This window comes from Pleurodeles waltl, chromosome 3_1 (assembly GCF_031143425.1).
Source record: "Pleurodeles waltl isolate 20211129_DDA chromosome 3_1, aPleWal1.hap1.20221129, whole genome shotgun sequence".
NCBI lineage: Eukaryota > Metazoa > Chordata > Amphibia > Caudata > Salamandridae > Pleurodeles > Pleurodeles waltl.
In genome coordinates this window covers 1,464,553,072-1,464,569,154 of record NC_090440.1, presented here as the reverse complement: position 1 = coordinate 1,464,569,154, position 16,083 = coordinate 1,464,553,072, and the positions used below count along the sequence as shown (strand labels likewise).

General features: G+C 46.0%; 1 protein-coding gene across 2 annotated transcripts in view; it reads left to right on the top strand.

Annotated features, from left to right (window-relative positions):
- ZRANB3 (zinc finger RANBP2-type containing 3) overlaps window positions 1-16,083 on the top strand; it is a 744,981-nt gene that overhangs the window by 504,225 nt on the left and 224,673 nt on the right. For both annotated transcript variants that reach the window (XM_069225060.1, XM_069225059.1), the window contains one exon: window positions 6,108-6,227. In XM_069225060.1, coding sequence (XP_069081161.1) covers window positions 6,108-6,227 — 120 coding nt within the window. The remainder of the gene's footprint in view (window positions 1-6,107; window positions 6,228-16,083) is intronic.

The window sequence follows — 16,083 nt, the reverse complement described above, 5'->3', positions numbered from 1 at the left end:
GGGCAGGCATTGGAACGAGTAACAAATTTCAATTATCTAGGGATACTCCTTGATGCTAAATTGTCATGGGCACCGCATGTTAACAAAGCTGCTATTTCCTTAGCGCATAGCTCCATGGCAATTAGCAAAAATTATTAATGTTCAAGGTCTAGTATTGTTTCACCAGTATTTGAGATCTATAGGTGCAAAGCACAGGCTGCTGCCCTATATGGTGCTGAACTCTGGGGATTCACAAACCTAACCCCATTGGTTACCCAGGAAAATAATTTTATGAGGGGGGTACTGGGTCTCCCTCCATCTACTCCACTGATTCCTTTAACCTATGATATTAACATGAAACAAATAGGTAAATTGGCAGCCTTGAGGCCCTTGCTCTACTGGTGTAGACTCTGGTCTACCCCTGAATTAATCCATTATAGGCAAGCGCTAATTGAGATTATAGACTTGGACAAGGCAATTTCCCTCCCGTGGCTCCATTATATAAGACAATGCTTTTACACTCTTGGCCTTAAATTTTACTGGGAAGAACCACATACACTAACAAAACAATCTAAGATTCAACTAAAACAAGTATTTTGGGACTTTACCTTAAACAACCCTCTCTACAGCAAGGATCTAGGCAGACTTACTTTAAGTTTCCTGGACATTAAACCATTACCGTATGCTGAGGAATGGATAGATACTATCCAACCTAGACGAGCAAAAGTTTTATTCATGAAGCTTCGATATGGGACTCTCCAGGTTAAGGCTTTTACTTCTAAATGGGGCCCCTTCAATGGGAGAAGACAAGAGGTGATTTGTGGGCTGTGTAATATGGAGACTCCTGAAACGACGGACCATGTCCTCTTAAACTGCAATGCCTATGATAAACCAAGGAGGAAATGGCTTCGACCGATTTGCAGGAACGTTGGAATCAGGAACTATAATGAAGCAGCAAAATTCTTGAGATCTAGTACGATACCATATGTTGTTTTTGGTTTAAGCCGGTTTTTACTAGCAATTTCATTTATCAGAGACAAGGCGGGCCTAAGGCTCTAGGATTCAGTTATTTATTCATTTTATTTTAAATAGTCCTCACCTACCAAAGCAAAATAAGTCCCTGATGGCACTGGAGGCAAATTCTAAGGGCTTAAAAAAATGTAATACTGTAATTGATTCTTATTTATAGCTTTTAAGATTAATATTTGCTTTTATCCAGACAGTTGGTTTTAGTCGCTAAATGAATATTTATTGTTGTTGGAATAATGTGTCTTTTGTAATACTTGATTGTTTGCCTCTTTTTGGCCTTCAGCCGAATATAGGCATGTATGGGAAAAAGAAATCGTTGGGCATTAGAGATTCTCACTCAGCTCTTAAAAACTAGCAAAACAAGACCACATGTGATGGTGGTAGGCACATTGCCAAGATTCTTAGAGGCACTTTGGTAGGCTAGGGACAAATGTCTTACAAAAGAAGCACGAAATTCTATTTTTACAATGATCATTATTTGTGCGTACTTATAGTTCAAGAGACCAAGTGAACTTTCTTGCCAGTACACAGCCACTTCAATTAACAGTCAGATATCAATCCCATTTGTTTTGTGCACACAGATTGTATTTATGGTGATTCTATAATATTCTTGGTGTTTTGTAAAGTGATGTGTACTGTGTATTTCTACAATGTTTTAATCGATCAATTGCTTATTCTTTTCTTTTATCTAATTGTATTGTATGACCTTGGGGGAGTCCTGGATTTTTATTTTTTTAATCTTATGATGGGTTTGGTTTTACTGCTTTTATCAAATTGCTTTTGTTTTCTTTTAGAAATGTATGATTTGTGTCGGTATGCTTTTATGGTATTGTCTTACCGAAATAAAGCTGAAATTGAAGTTTCTAAGTGTTCTTGCTTGCACATGCTGTTCACAAAATTACAATCTTCGACTAAACGTTTGAGAAAGTGAAATTAAACCCCCCTCAGTTTTGACACCAATGCAAACATTCAGCTCCTGCTTTAGTGGCTTACTGATAAATCCACCCCTGCGGTACATTGTTGTTAAAATTGTCATGTATGGCTCTGCAATTACCTTTTTGCATGATGGAATCGAAAACTCAAATATAGAAGAATTATTTATGAAACAGGCTTTCGGTCTTCCAAGGTGTTCAGTTTTTCAAGCAAGAAAACATGATTTGTGTCTCAGTGCTCTCGGCCAAACCCCAAAGTATACATTTATATTTATGACTTTATGAGAGTAAATATTGCCTATTTGCTCGTACTTGACTCTTTTAGGAATACAGTTTTATGAAGGTACATTTTCCCAAATTCTGATTGTGGAATTACATAATTCATTGAAGCTACAGCAATCCTCAATGGCCTTGGTGCTAGCGGTAGAAAAAGGATGTTGAAGAAGACATTTATTGCAGAAAGTAAGGAAGAAAATATTTCACACTTACAGTCAAGAGTGTCTATTGTTTTTGTAAGACAACTCGTGGGAACCAAGGGGAATATTGGTTATTTAGACTTATGGCCAGATCCACTGATTAGAAATCACCTCTCAATAAAGAGGAGTGGAGTGCTCCATGGCTGGTCAGTTCTAAGGAGTGATGCTATAATATTGCGCAGTTATGACAAATGTTCACGTGCATTAAGAAAAACATGTTCTAGGATTTATCTTTTATTGTGTTATTATGCGTTATTAGCACTACGACAATGCAATTTAGTCCATTGTTTTTAAAGTACGAAGCATGTTTATGGTCACAAACGTTTCAATTCAAAGTTTGTGACCGCATAAATGCTTTCTCAAATGTACTAACCTAGTTTTAAGAGCCATACACTTTTACCAGCTCCTAAAATGGGATTTTGAAACCTTTCGGAATCGCTATTCGGGAGGTGCGCGCTATCGGTGTCCGTTACAGATGCTTAATCTGTATGCAATCTGCCAATTTTTTGCAAACCTAATCCAATCGCAAAACATTGAAAAGTTACTAACACCCAATTTGGAGTGGTAACGCATTCGGGAAAGGGGACCCCTTCTCATTCATGGATTTTTTAATAGGTTTGTTCGGGAGTAAGCAGTAGAGTAGAGAGGAGTAAAATTACTCTGAGTGTTTGCTGAATGGAGCAGTTTCGGTGTCACACTTACCTCCAAGCTGAGTGTACATTGCCCTTGTTCCAGATTGGTTCATTGCTATCACAGTGAAGTGCAGCTGAGAATCTTTTCCATGATCCCCGCCTTTATGGGTTCCACATTCCTGCTAGAAAAGTAATTTCTAAGATAATTTTTAAAAAAGCAGGTCTGGCCTTCTCATTCATGATGAGGCAGCTAACACAGCCTTGCCACCATGTGGTGACAAATGCTAACACGGCCATGCCACCATGTGGTGACAAATGCTGCCCTTTCCTTTGTCCTGGAGAATATTTGTTTCTTTTTACCAGGAGCAGTCTGAGTGGGACCTGCAAAAGCTTCTGACAGACCTGGGTGGGTGCTATCTGTCCAGTGAATAACTTGGAGTCCTGGGATGCCCATACACTAGAAAACCTTGGCTATGACTGACAAGTTTTGAGACAGAGTACGTGAAAGTAATTTTCTGGAGCCCTTGACACCCTCTACTGCCTGTGACCAGTTGTGACCCCCACCAAGGTGATATCCTAGAAGAACTCTTGGCCCACAGAGCGTCCATAATCAAACAACTCAAGTCTACTGGACACATCTCCTTGAACCATATCACAACACAATCTGCCAGCCAGAACACAACCTTTTTGAGCAGGTTCCCTTATGCAACATAGGTAGGATGTTTTGGTGTTTAAAAACTCCAGACAAGGGATAACGCCTATCAATGGCCTTTTTGTTCATTGTCCTTATCAACCACATGAACTATCGGAAACGTCAGCCAGGAAGACGAACGTTTGTTACAATAGTTAAGTTGTGTTAGATTATTTGGCTGAGATTGCTCTTCGTGTGAAACAAAGACTTGCACATTTCCAAAGTCTTCCAAAGTTTTCTGAACTCCCAGCCACCATTGCCTGCAGACTTCAGAGTTAAACAGTTGCTGTGTGTTTACATGGAAGTGTAAGTAAGATGTTGTGGTCATATTTCAGTACGTGGTGTTATGATATTGTAGTCTAGCTTGAAGATCATCCTTTCAACTCTCCTTTATTTCTCCTACTGTTAGTAAAGACTTCTTATTTTTTAGAAGGTATTGCTTAATCTGTTCAGTGGCCATTTTTGTGTTTCGATGGTTCACTACCTCCACGAGTAGGCCTTGACTGCTGACCTCGCTGCACAGAGGGAGACAAATGTATCTAATAAGTATTGTCAAGCCCTTTGCAGAGCAAGAGCTCTCTGGGCTATCAGAAACCGAGTTATAAATAACTAAAGGGATGTGGAATCCCTATTGCATATTCCCAGGACTTGTTGTTTGAGGTAAAGGGCAACAAACGTTCAGGTTAATTTTGCCCACTGTACAAGTAATCTCACACCCCTGCAGCACAAACCCTTGAAATGCCAAGTTACAGAGCCACAATATGGGTCTGTGTAAGAGCAGCGTCTCCCCCAAAGGCAAGGTTTGTATCTATGTATGTAAGTTGTTCAAACTTGTAGATGTGATCTATTCATGCAAAGCCTTTATTGGTAGCGTTTGTAGGAAATACAAGTGTCTGTGACCTCATGTTGCGTTACTAACAATGGTTCCAATATCAAAACACATAACCAGTTTAAAATTTGGGGCTGTTCATAATGTTCCCTGATTATATGCCAATACATGAATATGATAGCAAGATTGGTGATAGTTTGCATTCAAAAGATGTTCAATAAAAATGGAAGTGTGAAACTTGAATTAGCATTTTCTTGTTATATCATTCAGTGAAATGTGCCTGGGGCGTGTCAATATGTTTAAAAATAGATTAACAATGGAGAATCTGCGCAAAGCCGTTATTAAGAACATCAAAATAAATTAGGCACTAGCTTCTTAAAGAAAATCACAAAAGCTGGAGGTATAATGCCCCTTACATTGGTGCATATTTTGAAATTCAGTCATTTGCGGAAGGAGGCCTAAAACCATACTCCAAGGAAACTTTTGTGCATTTCGTTTTTGCATTAGACACTTTTTATGTTTAAATGAATTCATGCAAAAATCTGCTTAACAATTGAAAATTCACTTCCCCTAAACCTCTTTTTCCCCCATACAGTAAACATGTTACTCCTGCCCTTGTTAGGAGTACATTTCCAACCTTTTCCAGTGTGTGAAGAAGTTGGAGAGGAGATGCTTAATATCCTTAAAAATGTTTGTTTGTATGTGCACAGAGAATCATGGCATCCCAGCTCTCGATATCTAACCACTTCCTGCCTAAGTTTAGCCCTTCCATACAAACTTGAAGAAAGGTGGCAGAATCAGAGCCTTGCGAGAATCCTAACTTCGAAATAATATGAGCCCTAACATAACCAGGGAGGCCATTATCAGACCTATTGCATGCCACCAAAATGGACAGTTAAAATTCCTAATAGGACAAATAGATTTCTGAAGCACCCCTCCCTTAGAAATGCAGATATTTTATAACATTCCACACCCCTGTCTACCAAGGATACTGCACAGTACCCACTAGTGTGCGCTCTGCCTCTGGGAAAAGAGGGTAGCTCTGATGATTTTGTTGTTCTACTCCCACCCTTCTTAGCATGTATGTGCACAGGCCTGCTCAAATTCTAACAGATAGGTTTGAGCTAAATGCTGCAATATGCAAGGATATAGAAATATACAATATATGCCTTATTTTTTGTGCACACTTGACCTTAGTAATACAAGTGCCGATTGTATGGCAGGTTTTATCTTGAGGCTATATGACAGTAAAAGTAAATGGAATTCTATGAATCTCTTCAACTACAGTTAAAGAACCAGCTTTCCAAACCCCATGTGGACTTCATTGATCGTTGTGACGAATGACTAACTAAGCAAACATGACAAAGTGCCTGTTTTAAAGAAAGACTGTCTTGGCAAGTTCCCTTTCACATAATGTGTTAGTAATAGCAGAATCCACAGTACAAATGGAAAGGCATTAACACTGTGGCCGATACTGTGCCATCGCAAATCGCTGTTTATTTTAGCTTTGACGTGTCTTCATTTTGCTGAATCCCACAGGCTCGCTACATTAGAATTGATGGAAGTGTGCCTTCAGCTGAAAGAATTCACCTTGTACATCAGTTTCAGAGTGATCCGGATACGCGTGTGGCAATTCTAAGCATTCAGGCTGCGGGTCAGGTAAGACATACAGGTTGCTGACTAACTGTATTGGCAACTGTGGTTTTGAGAAATAATACTTGCATGAACATTTTAATTGATCCTGTTGAGACTTTTGATTGTGGCGGTTGTCACAGTGTGGGTTTGATTGTGACGGTAGTTATTTTTTACTAAACTAAATATATGTCATTCGAAATTGAGACAAAATATTGTCTGGCATCCTCCTTTCCATTTCTGGCTCGCCTAAACATATTGTTCTGATGGATACAACTACCTGTGGATTCCTCACCTAATGAATACTCCCATTGCGCCAGCATTCGACGGAAATCTTCTTCCTAGCTTCTGCACGTCGACGAGGACGTCACATTTGCCCACGCGACGCCGTCTGACGTCATACAGGCAATAAGAGGTCCTCGCCGACGTCAGTTCCCTTTTTTCCGTGCCATTCGAAATGGTTATCTTCGAGGGAGCTACTGTTGCTGTTCGGCAGTTACAGTGTGTTTTTGGCTGTGTGTTTTTTCTCTGAGGTTACTATGTCTCAGAGGAAGTCTGGTTTTAAGCCCTGTCGAGAATGTGGGGACAAAATGTCGGTTACTGGCCCACATTCGGACTGTTTGTGGTGTTTGAGTTCCGACCATGATGTGGCCAGGTGTGATTCATGTCAGCACATGAATCCGAAAGCCCTGAAGGAGCGAGAGGCCAAACTTTTTATGGCGAAGTCGAAGAGAAAGGAGAAGAGGCATCATAGAAAATCCTCCTCGCCGAAGTCTCATCGACGTCATCGAGACTCCCGGCGCCGTCGGGAATCACGGCGCCGGTCGAGTAAGGAGAGGTCTCGGTCGAGGTCGCCATCGACTCGGCGTCGGAAGACTTGGGAGGTCAGTCCCACAGTCACTCCTCATCCATCGACGCCGTTGCCTTCTCCAGCCTCGCTGACTTCACCTGGGTCTTCGGGCCAGCCGCCTTCAGTATTTGAGGTGCCACAGCCTCAAATGTTCTCACCGACGTTGCAGACGTCGAGGCCGGCGTCGGTGTCACCTTCGATCCAGGCACCCCAGTATCCAGCTTTTCCGGCCCCTGGAGCCGATAGTACCTCATTTTTAAATGTGATGTTTTCCATCTTTCAGCAGATGGCTCCAGGTGGCGCACCGGCGGGGCCTTCGGGTCCTTTGGCTTTCAGTTTGGGTAATTCGGCTCCGCTGCGACCAGCACCCTTCATGCCCTTTCTCCCCTTGGGCTCGGCGCCGGTGTCGGCTCCAGAGGCTTCGGCTCCGGAGGTTTCGGCTCCATCGGCTTCGGTGTTTCGGCCAGTGACGCCGTCAGGGCCTTCTGCGACTCCGAGGCAGTCTTCTCTTCATCCGACTCCTGGTTCGGCACCGAAGCTACCTGTGGCGCCTGTTGACCCGGCGTCGGACGGATCCGGTGATCGGCGTCGCTCTTCGACATCTGCTGACGCCATGTCGACGCCGAGGATTGAGGAGAGGCTGCATTCGAGGAGACGCTGCATTCGAGGAGACGTGCTCTCCATCTCTTGGAAGAACAAGAGTATCAGCAGGCCCTGGAGGAAGGAGAAATTGAGAACTCTGGCGAGGGTCTTCATGGGCTGGACACAGCTAGTGGCCTTGATACTTCCCCTGAGTGGGACATGTCATCTCCAGGGGAGTATACTGAAGAGGCGGCCACTTTTCATGCTGTGATAAAGAAGGCAGCTAACTTCCTGGAACTGCCTTTGCCGGTAACTGAGGCGAAGCAAAATCTGCTGACTGAGGTTTTACATCCGGCCTCTACATCAGCAGAACCTCTTTTGCCATTTAACGAGGCGCTGCTGGAACCTGTGTTGGAGGTCTGGAAGAAGCCGTTATCTTCCACAGCTGTCAATAGGTCTGTGGCCAGGAGGTATTGGGCTGCACCAACTGACCCTGGCTTTCTTTCCAGACACCCTACGCCTGAAAGCTTGGTGGTCCAGGCTTCCTGTTCGACAAGATCTGCGCCTGGATCTTTTCCATCAGTGCCGGCGGACAGGGACTCCAAAAAGATGGATATGCAATCAAAGAAAGTGTTCTCGTCATGTAGCATGGCGTTAAAGTCCACCAATGCTACGTGTATTTTGGGGAGGTACATTTATGCTCTGATGGACGAGATAACATCTACGCATACAGAGGTTCCTCAAGGGCTGTTGAATCTCGTGTCAGATGCTCAAGCTGCTGCAACCCAGGTTATCCAATCTGGGTTGGATACAACTGACTCGGTGGCCAGAGCGATGGGCACGGCTGTGGTTGCGAGAAGACAAGCTTGGCTTTGCAACTCAGGGTTCTCTTCGGATGTGCAGTCGACCCTGTTGGACCTCCCTTTTGATGGGGACAAGCTCTTTGGTGCCAAGGCAGATTCGGCTTTGGAGAGGTTTAAGGAGAGCCGGGCCACGGCCAAGTCGTTAGGACTACAAGCCACTTCTTCTGCCTCCTCCAGATTTTTTAGGAGGTTTCGAGGCTTTGGTTGTGGCTCATCCTCTTCCTCCTTTCGGGGGAAATTCCAACAGCCTACCTTTTCTCTCACCTATAGGTCTTTTAGAGGGAGGAGTAGGGTTCGTACCAGGGGAGCCTCTCAGCAGCACTCTGCCTCTTCCTCTTCCTCTGGAGGGGTGCAGCAGGGGAAGCAGCCTTAGGCTTAAACCAATTCCCACTCACTCCTCTCCTGTAGGGGGAAGGTTACTGTAGGAAAGTACCATCTTGCCTGGCATGTTACCCCCATTTTTCACTGTATATATGTTGTTTTAGTTGTATGCGTCACTGGGACCCTGTTCACCAGGGCCCCAGTGCTCATAAGTGTGCCTGAATGTGTTACCTGTGTAGTGACTAACTGTCTCACTGAGGCTCTGCTAATCAGAACCTCAGTGGTTATGCTCTCTCATTTCTTTCAAATTGTCACTGACAGGCTAGTGACCAATTTTACCAATTTACATTGGCTTACTGGAACACCCTTATAATTCCCTAGTATATGGTACTGAGGTACCCAGGGTATTGGGGTTCCAGGAGATCCCTATGGGCTGCAGCATTTCTTTTGCCACCCATAGGGAGCTCTGACAATTCTTACACAGGCCTGCCACTGCAGCCTGAGTGAAATAACGTCCACGTTATTTCACAGCCATTTTACACTGCACTTAAGTAACTTATAAGTCACCTATATGTCTAACCTTTACCTGGTAAAGGTTGGGTGCTAAGTTACTTAGTGTGAGGGCACCCTGGCACTAGCCAAGGTGCCCCCACATTGTTCAGGGCCAATTCCCCGGACTTTGTGAGTGCGGGGACACCATTACACGCGTGCACTACATATAGGTCACTACCTATATGTAGCTTCACAATGGTAACTCCGAATATGGCCATGTAATATGTCCATGATCATGGAATTGCCCCCTCTATACCATCCTGGCATAGTTGGCACAATCCCATGATCCCAGTGGTCTGTAGCACAGACCCTGGTACTGCCAAACTGCTTTTCCCGGGGTTTCACTGCAGCTGCTGCTGCTGCCAACCCCTCAGACAGGCAGCTGCCCTCCTGGGGTCCAGCCAGGCCTGGCCCAGGATGGCAGAACAAAGGACTTCCTCTGAGAGAGGGTGTGACACCCTCTCCCTTTGGAAAATGGTGTGAAGGCAGGGGAGGAGTAGCCTCCCCCAGCCTCTGGAAATGCTTTCTTGGGCACAGATGTGCCCAATTCTGCATAAGCCAGTCTACACCGGTTCAGGGGACCCCTTAGCCCTGCTCTGGCGCGAAACTGGACAAAGGAAAGGGGAGTGACCACTCCCCTGACCTGTACCTCCCCTGGGAGGTGCCCAGAGCTCCTCCAGTGTGCTCCAGACCTCTGCCATCTTGGAAACAGAGGTGCTGCTGGCACACTGGACTGCTCTGAGTGGCCAGTGCCACCAGGTGACGTCAGAGACTCCTTGTGATAGGCTCCTTCAGGTGTTGCTAGCCTATCCTCTCTCCTAAGTAGCCAAACCCTCTTTTCTGGCTATTTAGGGTCTCTGTCTCTTGGGATTCCTTAGATAACGAATGCAAGAGCTCATCCGAGTTCCTCTGCATCTCTCTCTTCACCTTCTGCCAAGGAATCGACTGCTGACCGCGCTGGAAGCCTGCAAAACTGCAACATAGTAGCTAAGACGACTACTGCAACTCTGTAACGCTCATCCTGCCGCCTTCTCGACTGTTTTCCTGGTGGTGCATGCTGTGGGGGTAGTCTGCCTCCTCTCTGCACTAGAAGCTCCGAAGAAATCTCCTGTGGGTCGACGGAATCGTCCCCCTGCAACCGCAGGCACCAAAAAGCTGCATTACCGGTCCCTTGGGTCTCCTCTCAGCACGACGAGCGAGGTCCCTCGAATCCAGCAACTCTGTCCAAGTGACTCCCACAGTCCAGTGACTCTTCAGTCCAAGTTTGGTGGAGGTAAGTCCTTGCCTCACCTCGCTAGACTGCATTGCTGGGAACCGCGACTTTTGCAGCTACTCCGGCCCCTGTGCACTTCCGGCGGAAATCCTTCGTGCACAGCCAAGCCTGGGTCCACGGCACTCTAACCTGCATTGCACGACTTTCTAAGTTGGTCTCCGGCGACGTGGGACTCCTTTGTGTAACTTCGGGTGAGCACCGTTTCACGCATCCTCGTAGTGCCTGTTTCTGGCACTTCTCCGGGTGCTACCTGCTGCTAAGAGGGCTCCTTGTCTTGCTCGACGTCCCCTCTACCTCCTGGTCCAATTTGCGACCTCCTGGTCCCTCCTGGGCCACAGCAGCATCCAAAAACGCTAACCGCACGATTTGCAGCTAGCAAGGCTTGTTGGCGTTCTTTCGGCGGGAAAACACTTCTGCACGACTCTACAAGGCGAGAGGGATCCGTCCTCCAAAGGGGATGTCTCTAGCTCTTTGCGTTCCTGCAGAAACCGCAGCTTCTTCAGTCCAGTCGCAGCTTCATTGCACCCGCAGCTGGCATTTCCTGGGCATCTGCCCATCTCCGACTTGCTTGTGACTTTTGGACTTGGTCCCCTTGTTCCACAGGTACCCCAGATTGGAAATCCAGCGTTGTTGCATTGTTGGTTTGTGTCTTTCCTGCCTTATTCCCCTATCACGACTTCTTTGTCCTTTGGGGAACTTTAGTGCACTTTGCACTCACTTTTCAGGGTCTTGGGGTGGGCTATTTTTCTAACCCTCACTATTTTCTAATAGTCCCAGCGACCCTCTACAAGGTCACATAGGTTTGGGGTCCATTCGTGGTTCGCATTCCACTTTTGGAGTATATGGTTTGTGTTGCCCCTGTCCCTATGTGTCCCCATTGCATCCTATTGTAACTATACATTGTTTGCACTGTTTTCTAAGACTATACTACATATTTCTGGTATTGTGTATATATATCTTGTGTATATTTCCTATCCTCTCACTGAGGGTACACTCTGAGATACTTTGGCATATTGTCATAAAAATAAAGTACCTTTATTTTTAGTGTAAACTGTGTATTGTGTTTTCTTATGATATTGTGCATATGACACTAAGTGGTACTGTAGTAGCTTCACACGTCTCCTAGTTCAGCCTAAGCTGCTCTGCTAAGCTACCATTATCTATCAGCCTAAGCTGCTAGACACCCTATACACTAATAAGGGATAACTGGGCCTGGTGCAAGGTGCAAGTACCCCTAGGTACTCACTACAAGCCAGTCCAGCCTCCTACAGTTACTGTATTTTCTTCGCAAGTGGGAGGTCATCACATCAGACGCCTGGGTTACCAGCATTGTGAGAAAAGGCTACACCCTTCCCTTTTGGGAGTTTCCGCCCCCCATCCCGCCCCGCCCATCTTATTGTTCAGAAGAACACCTCCTGTTGTTAGAACAGGAGGTTCAAGTCCTCCTTTTAAAGGGCGCGGTGGATTTGGTTCCAGAGCAGGAAAAGGGTCAAGGTTGTTATTCAAGGTACTTCCTGATTCCCAAAAAGGATGGTCGGTTGAGACCAATCCTGGACCTGAGGATGTTGAATTGGTTCCTCAAACAGGAAAAGTTCAAGATGCTGACCCTAGCTCAGGTGCTTTTGGCGTTGAACAAGGGAGATTGGATGGTGTCTGTCGACTTGCAGGATGCTTATTTTCATATCCCGATACTCAAGTCGCACAGGAAGTATCTCCGGTTTGTGGTAGGGTCGCAGCACTATCAGTTTGCGGTCCTCCCATTTGGTCTTACTTCAGCACCTCAAGTCTTCACGAAGGTGATGTCGGTGGTTGCGGCAGAGCTCAGAAGGAAGGGGATAGCAGTATTCCCTTACTTGGACGACTGGTTAATCAAAGCCAAGTCCCCGGAGCTTGTGCTGCATCATCTGCAGTCGACAACCCAGTTGTTGTTCGACCTGGGCTTTTCGGTGAACGTGCCCAAATCTCACCTAGAGCCCTCTCAACACCTCCTGTTCATAGGGGCAGTACTGGATACAACATTGAATCGAGCCTTTCCTCCGCCTCAGCGGATTCAAGACATTCAGGCGTTGGTTCCAATGTTTCAAAGTGGAGTGGTCATTCCAGTCCTCAAGGTCCTTCGTCTGCTCGGTCTGTTTGCCTCCTGCATACTGTTGGTCACGCATGCTCGCTGGCACATGAGGGCTCTTCAGTTGTGCCTCCGAAGGCAGTGGTCTCAACACAAAGGAGATCTCGAAGGTTCTGTCCGGATCTCCAGAGATGCTGCCACGGATTTGAAGTGGTGGATTGCGGACGACAATCTTTCCCGGGGAAGGCCGTTCACGCAGCCTCCACCAGTGACCACGGTCATAACGGATGCTTCCACTCTAGGGTGGGGAGCTCATCTGGGGGACCTGGAGATCAAAGGGCTTTGGTCTCCAGAGGAACAGATGTTTCATATCAATCTGTTAGAGTTACAGGCTGTACGTCTGGCTCTCAAGGCCTTCCTCCCAACCCTTCGCGGTCAGTCGGTTCAGGTCCTGACGGACAATACTACTGCGATGTGGTATATAAACAAACAGGGAGTAGTGGGGTCATACCTTCTCTGCAGAGAAGCTCTTCGGCTATGGTCCTGGGCAAAGGACCATCAGATTTGCTTGGTAGCAAATCATCTGGCCGGAGTCTTGAATGTACGTGCGGACAGTCTCAGTCGTCGTTTCTCGACCGACCACGAGTGGCGTCTCCATCCAGATCAAGTCCGGTTAATCTTCCAGATGTGGGGGTTTCCTCGGATAGATCTGTTTGCCACCCGGGAGAACTCGCACTGCCTGTTATTCTGCAGCCTCCAGTATCCGGTACAAGGAGCGTTGGGGGACGAGTTTCAGATGACCTGGTGCGACCAGTTGCTTTACGCGTTTCCCCCCATACCCTTGATTCCTCGAGTATTGAGGAAAATACGCCAAGACCGGGCCCAAGTAATCTTAATTGCTCTGGATTGGCCAAGGAGGGTGTGGTATTCCGACCTTCTCCAACTCTCACTGTGCCCTCCGCTCCGTCTCCCTCTCAGGGCAGACCTCCTCTCGCAGTCGCAGGGGCAGGTTTTACACCCCAACCTCCAGAGCCTGCACCTTCATGCCTGGAGATTGAGCGGGGCAACCTGAGTTCCTTTTCTCTCCCACCTGAGGTAGTGGATGTTATCTTAGCGGCCAGGCGACACTCCACTAAATCTATCTACGCTAATAGGTGGTCTAAATTTGTGGTATGGTGTGGAGAGAGACAAATTGATCCCTTACGTGCTCATTTGTCAGACGTTTTATCTTTTGCTTTGTCTTTAGCACAGAGGGGTTGTGCAGTGGCTACTGTTAAGGGTTACTTGTCTGCTTTGTCAGCCTTCATTTGTCTTCCAGACCAGCCTTCGTTATTTAAATCTCCTATAGTACTTAGATTCTTGAAGGGCCTTATGAATAAATTCCCTCCAACTCCTTTCGTTATGCCTCAATGGGATTTGTCCTTGGTCCTAACTTTCCTTATGGGGTCCCCTTTTGAGCCTATGCATTCTTGCCCCTTAAGATTGTTAGTTCTTAAAACAGTTTTCCTGGTTGCTATAACTTCTGCAAGGAGAGTGAGTGAGTTGCAGGCTTTATCGGTAAAACCCCCTTATACAACTTTTTATGGGGATAAGGTGGTGTTGAGGACCAAGGCTGCTTTCCTTCCGAAGGTTGTTTCACCCTTTCATTTGGCCCAGACAATTACTCTGTCCACGTTCTATCCTCCGCCTCATCCTTCAAAGGAAGAAGAGAGACTTCACCGTTTGGACCCAAAGAGGGTGCTAAGCTTTTATATAGACAGAACAAAAGATTTCAGGCTGGAGGATCAGCTTTTCATCGGATACGTGGGAAAGAGGAGAGGAAAGGCAGTCCACAAGAGAACACTCTCCAGGTGGGTTGTTCTTTGCATTAAAATGTGTTACTCTTTGGCAAGGAAGGATCCTCCTGATGGTATTAGAGCTCATTCCACCAGAGCTAAGTCGGCCACTTCGGCCTTAGCCAGGGGTGTTCCTGTGGTCGACATCTGCAAGGCCGCAACTTGGTCGTCCCTTCATACTTTTGCGAAACATTACTGTTTGGACTCTGAGGTCAGAAGGGACGGCCATTTTGCACGGTCCGTGCTGCAGGATTTCTTGGTTTGACCATTCAGGCACCCACCACCGGGCGCGATACTGCTTTGGGACTCTATTCATTAGGTGAGGAATCCACAGGTAGTTGTATCCATCAGAAGAACGAGTTACTTACCTTCGGTAACGACTTTTCTGGTGGATACATTAGCTACCTGTGGATTCCTCACGGTCCCACCCGCCTCCCCATTGCCTGTTTGGTCTAACCAAGTAATTCTTGAGTGTGCTCCTCTTGGTTTTGAGGACTGGTATAGATTATGTATATATGTGCATGTGTATATATCTATATATATATATATATATATATATATATATATATATATATATTTATTTATATTTAGTGTATATATTTGTTTATATAAAAAAAATTAAAAAAAATCATTATTAAATTAGTAGTCTATCTTCTCGCAATGATGTGTTGTTTACAATGTCATGAAATATTGCTTTTGTCTTTCATCTCATTGGATTATTGTTCTCAGGCACGTAAAAAATATTGGTACTGACGTCGGCACGTCGGCGAGGACCTCTTATTGCCTGTATGACGTCAGACGGCGTCGCGTGGGCAAATGTGACGTCCTCGTCGACGTGCAGAAGCTAGGAAGAAGATTTCCGTAGAATGCTGGCGCAATGGGAGTATTCATTAGGTGAGGAATCCACAGGTAGCTAATGTATCCACCAGAAAAGTCGTTACCGAAGGTAAGTAACTCGTTCATTGTGTCTGTCTCTGGCTGCTTGTGACATTGGGGGTTACTGGTTGTTCTAGGGTCTCTGGTGCCTCATTGGTATGGTGCTTTCAGGCTTGTGCAGGATTTGGCCTTTTAGGTGGTTTTCATAGGTGAAATTGAGATGACTATACTTGTACCGGTGTGACTGAAAATAGGACCTATGGAATTAACAACATTGTAACACCAAAGTGTGTGCATCTCATCATAGTGGTCAACTGTGCGTTCTTCCTGACAAGGTGTTCACTGTGGGATAATGGAAAACAACTCGGACGCGTTCACCTGTAACCCATTGCCCTCCCCACAACCCCACCCCACTCCCAGCCTGACTACGAACTTGCTTCATCGAACTCTGGACCCCCAACTTTACGAGCCTATTGTTTTACCCATCAGCAGCAGCTAACAGACACCGTAGAAGGCAAGAACAGTTTGTGGAGGCAGCGGATCGGTCCAAAGTAGATGAAAAGTTTGTGCAGCATTGGCAGCGATAACAGTGGAGGGTTGTAGCCACTAATCACCAAGCTGTGCACTCCCTAGAAGTCAGCCAGACCTGCTATGGATGATAGCACA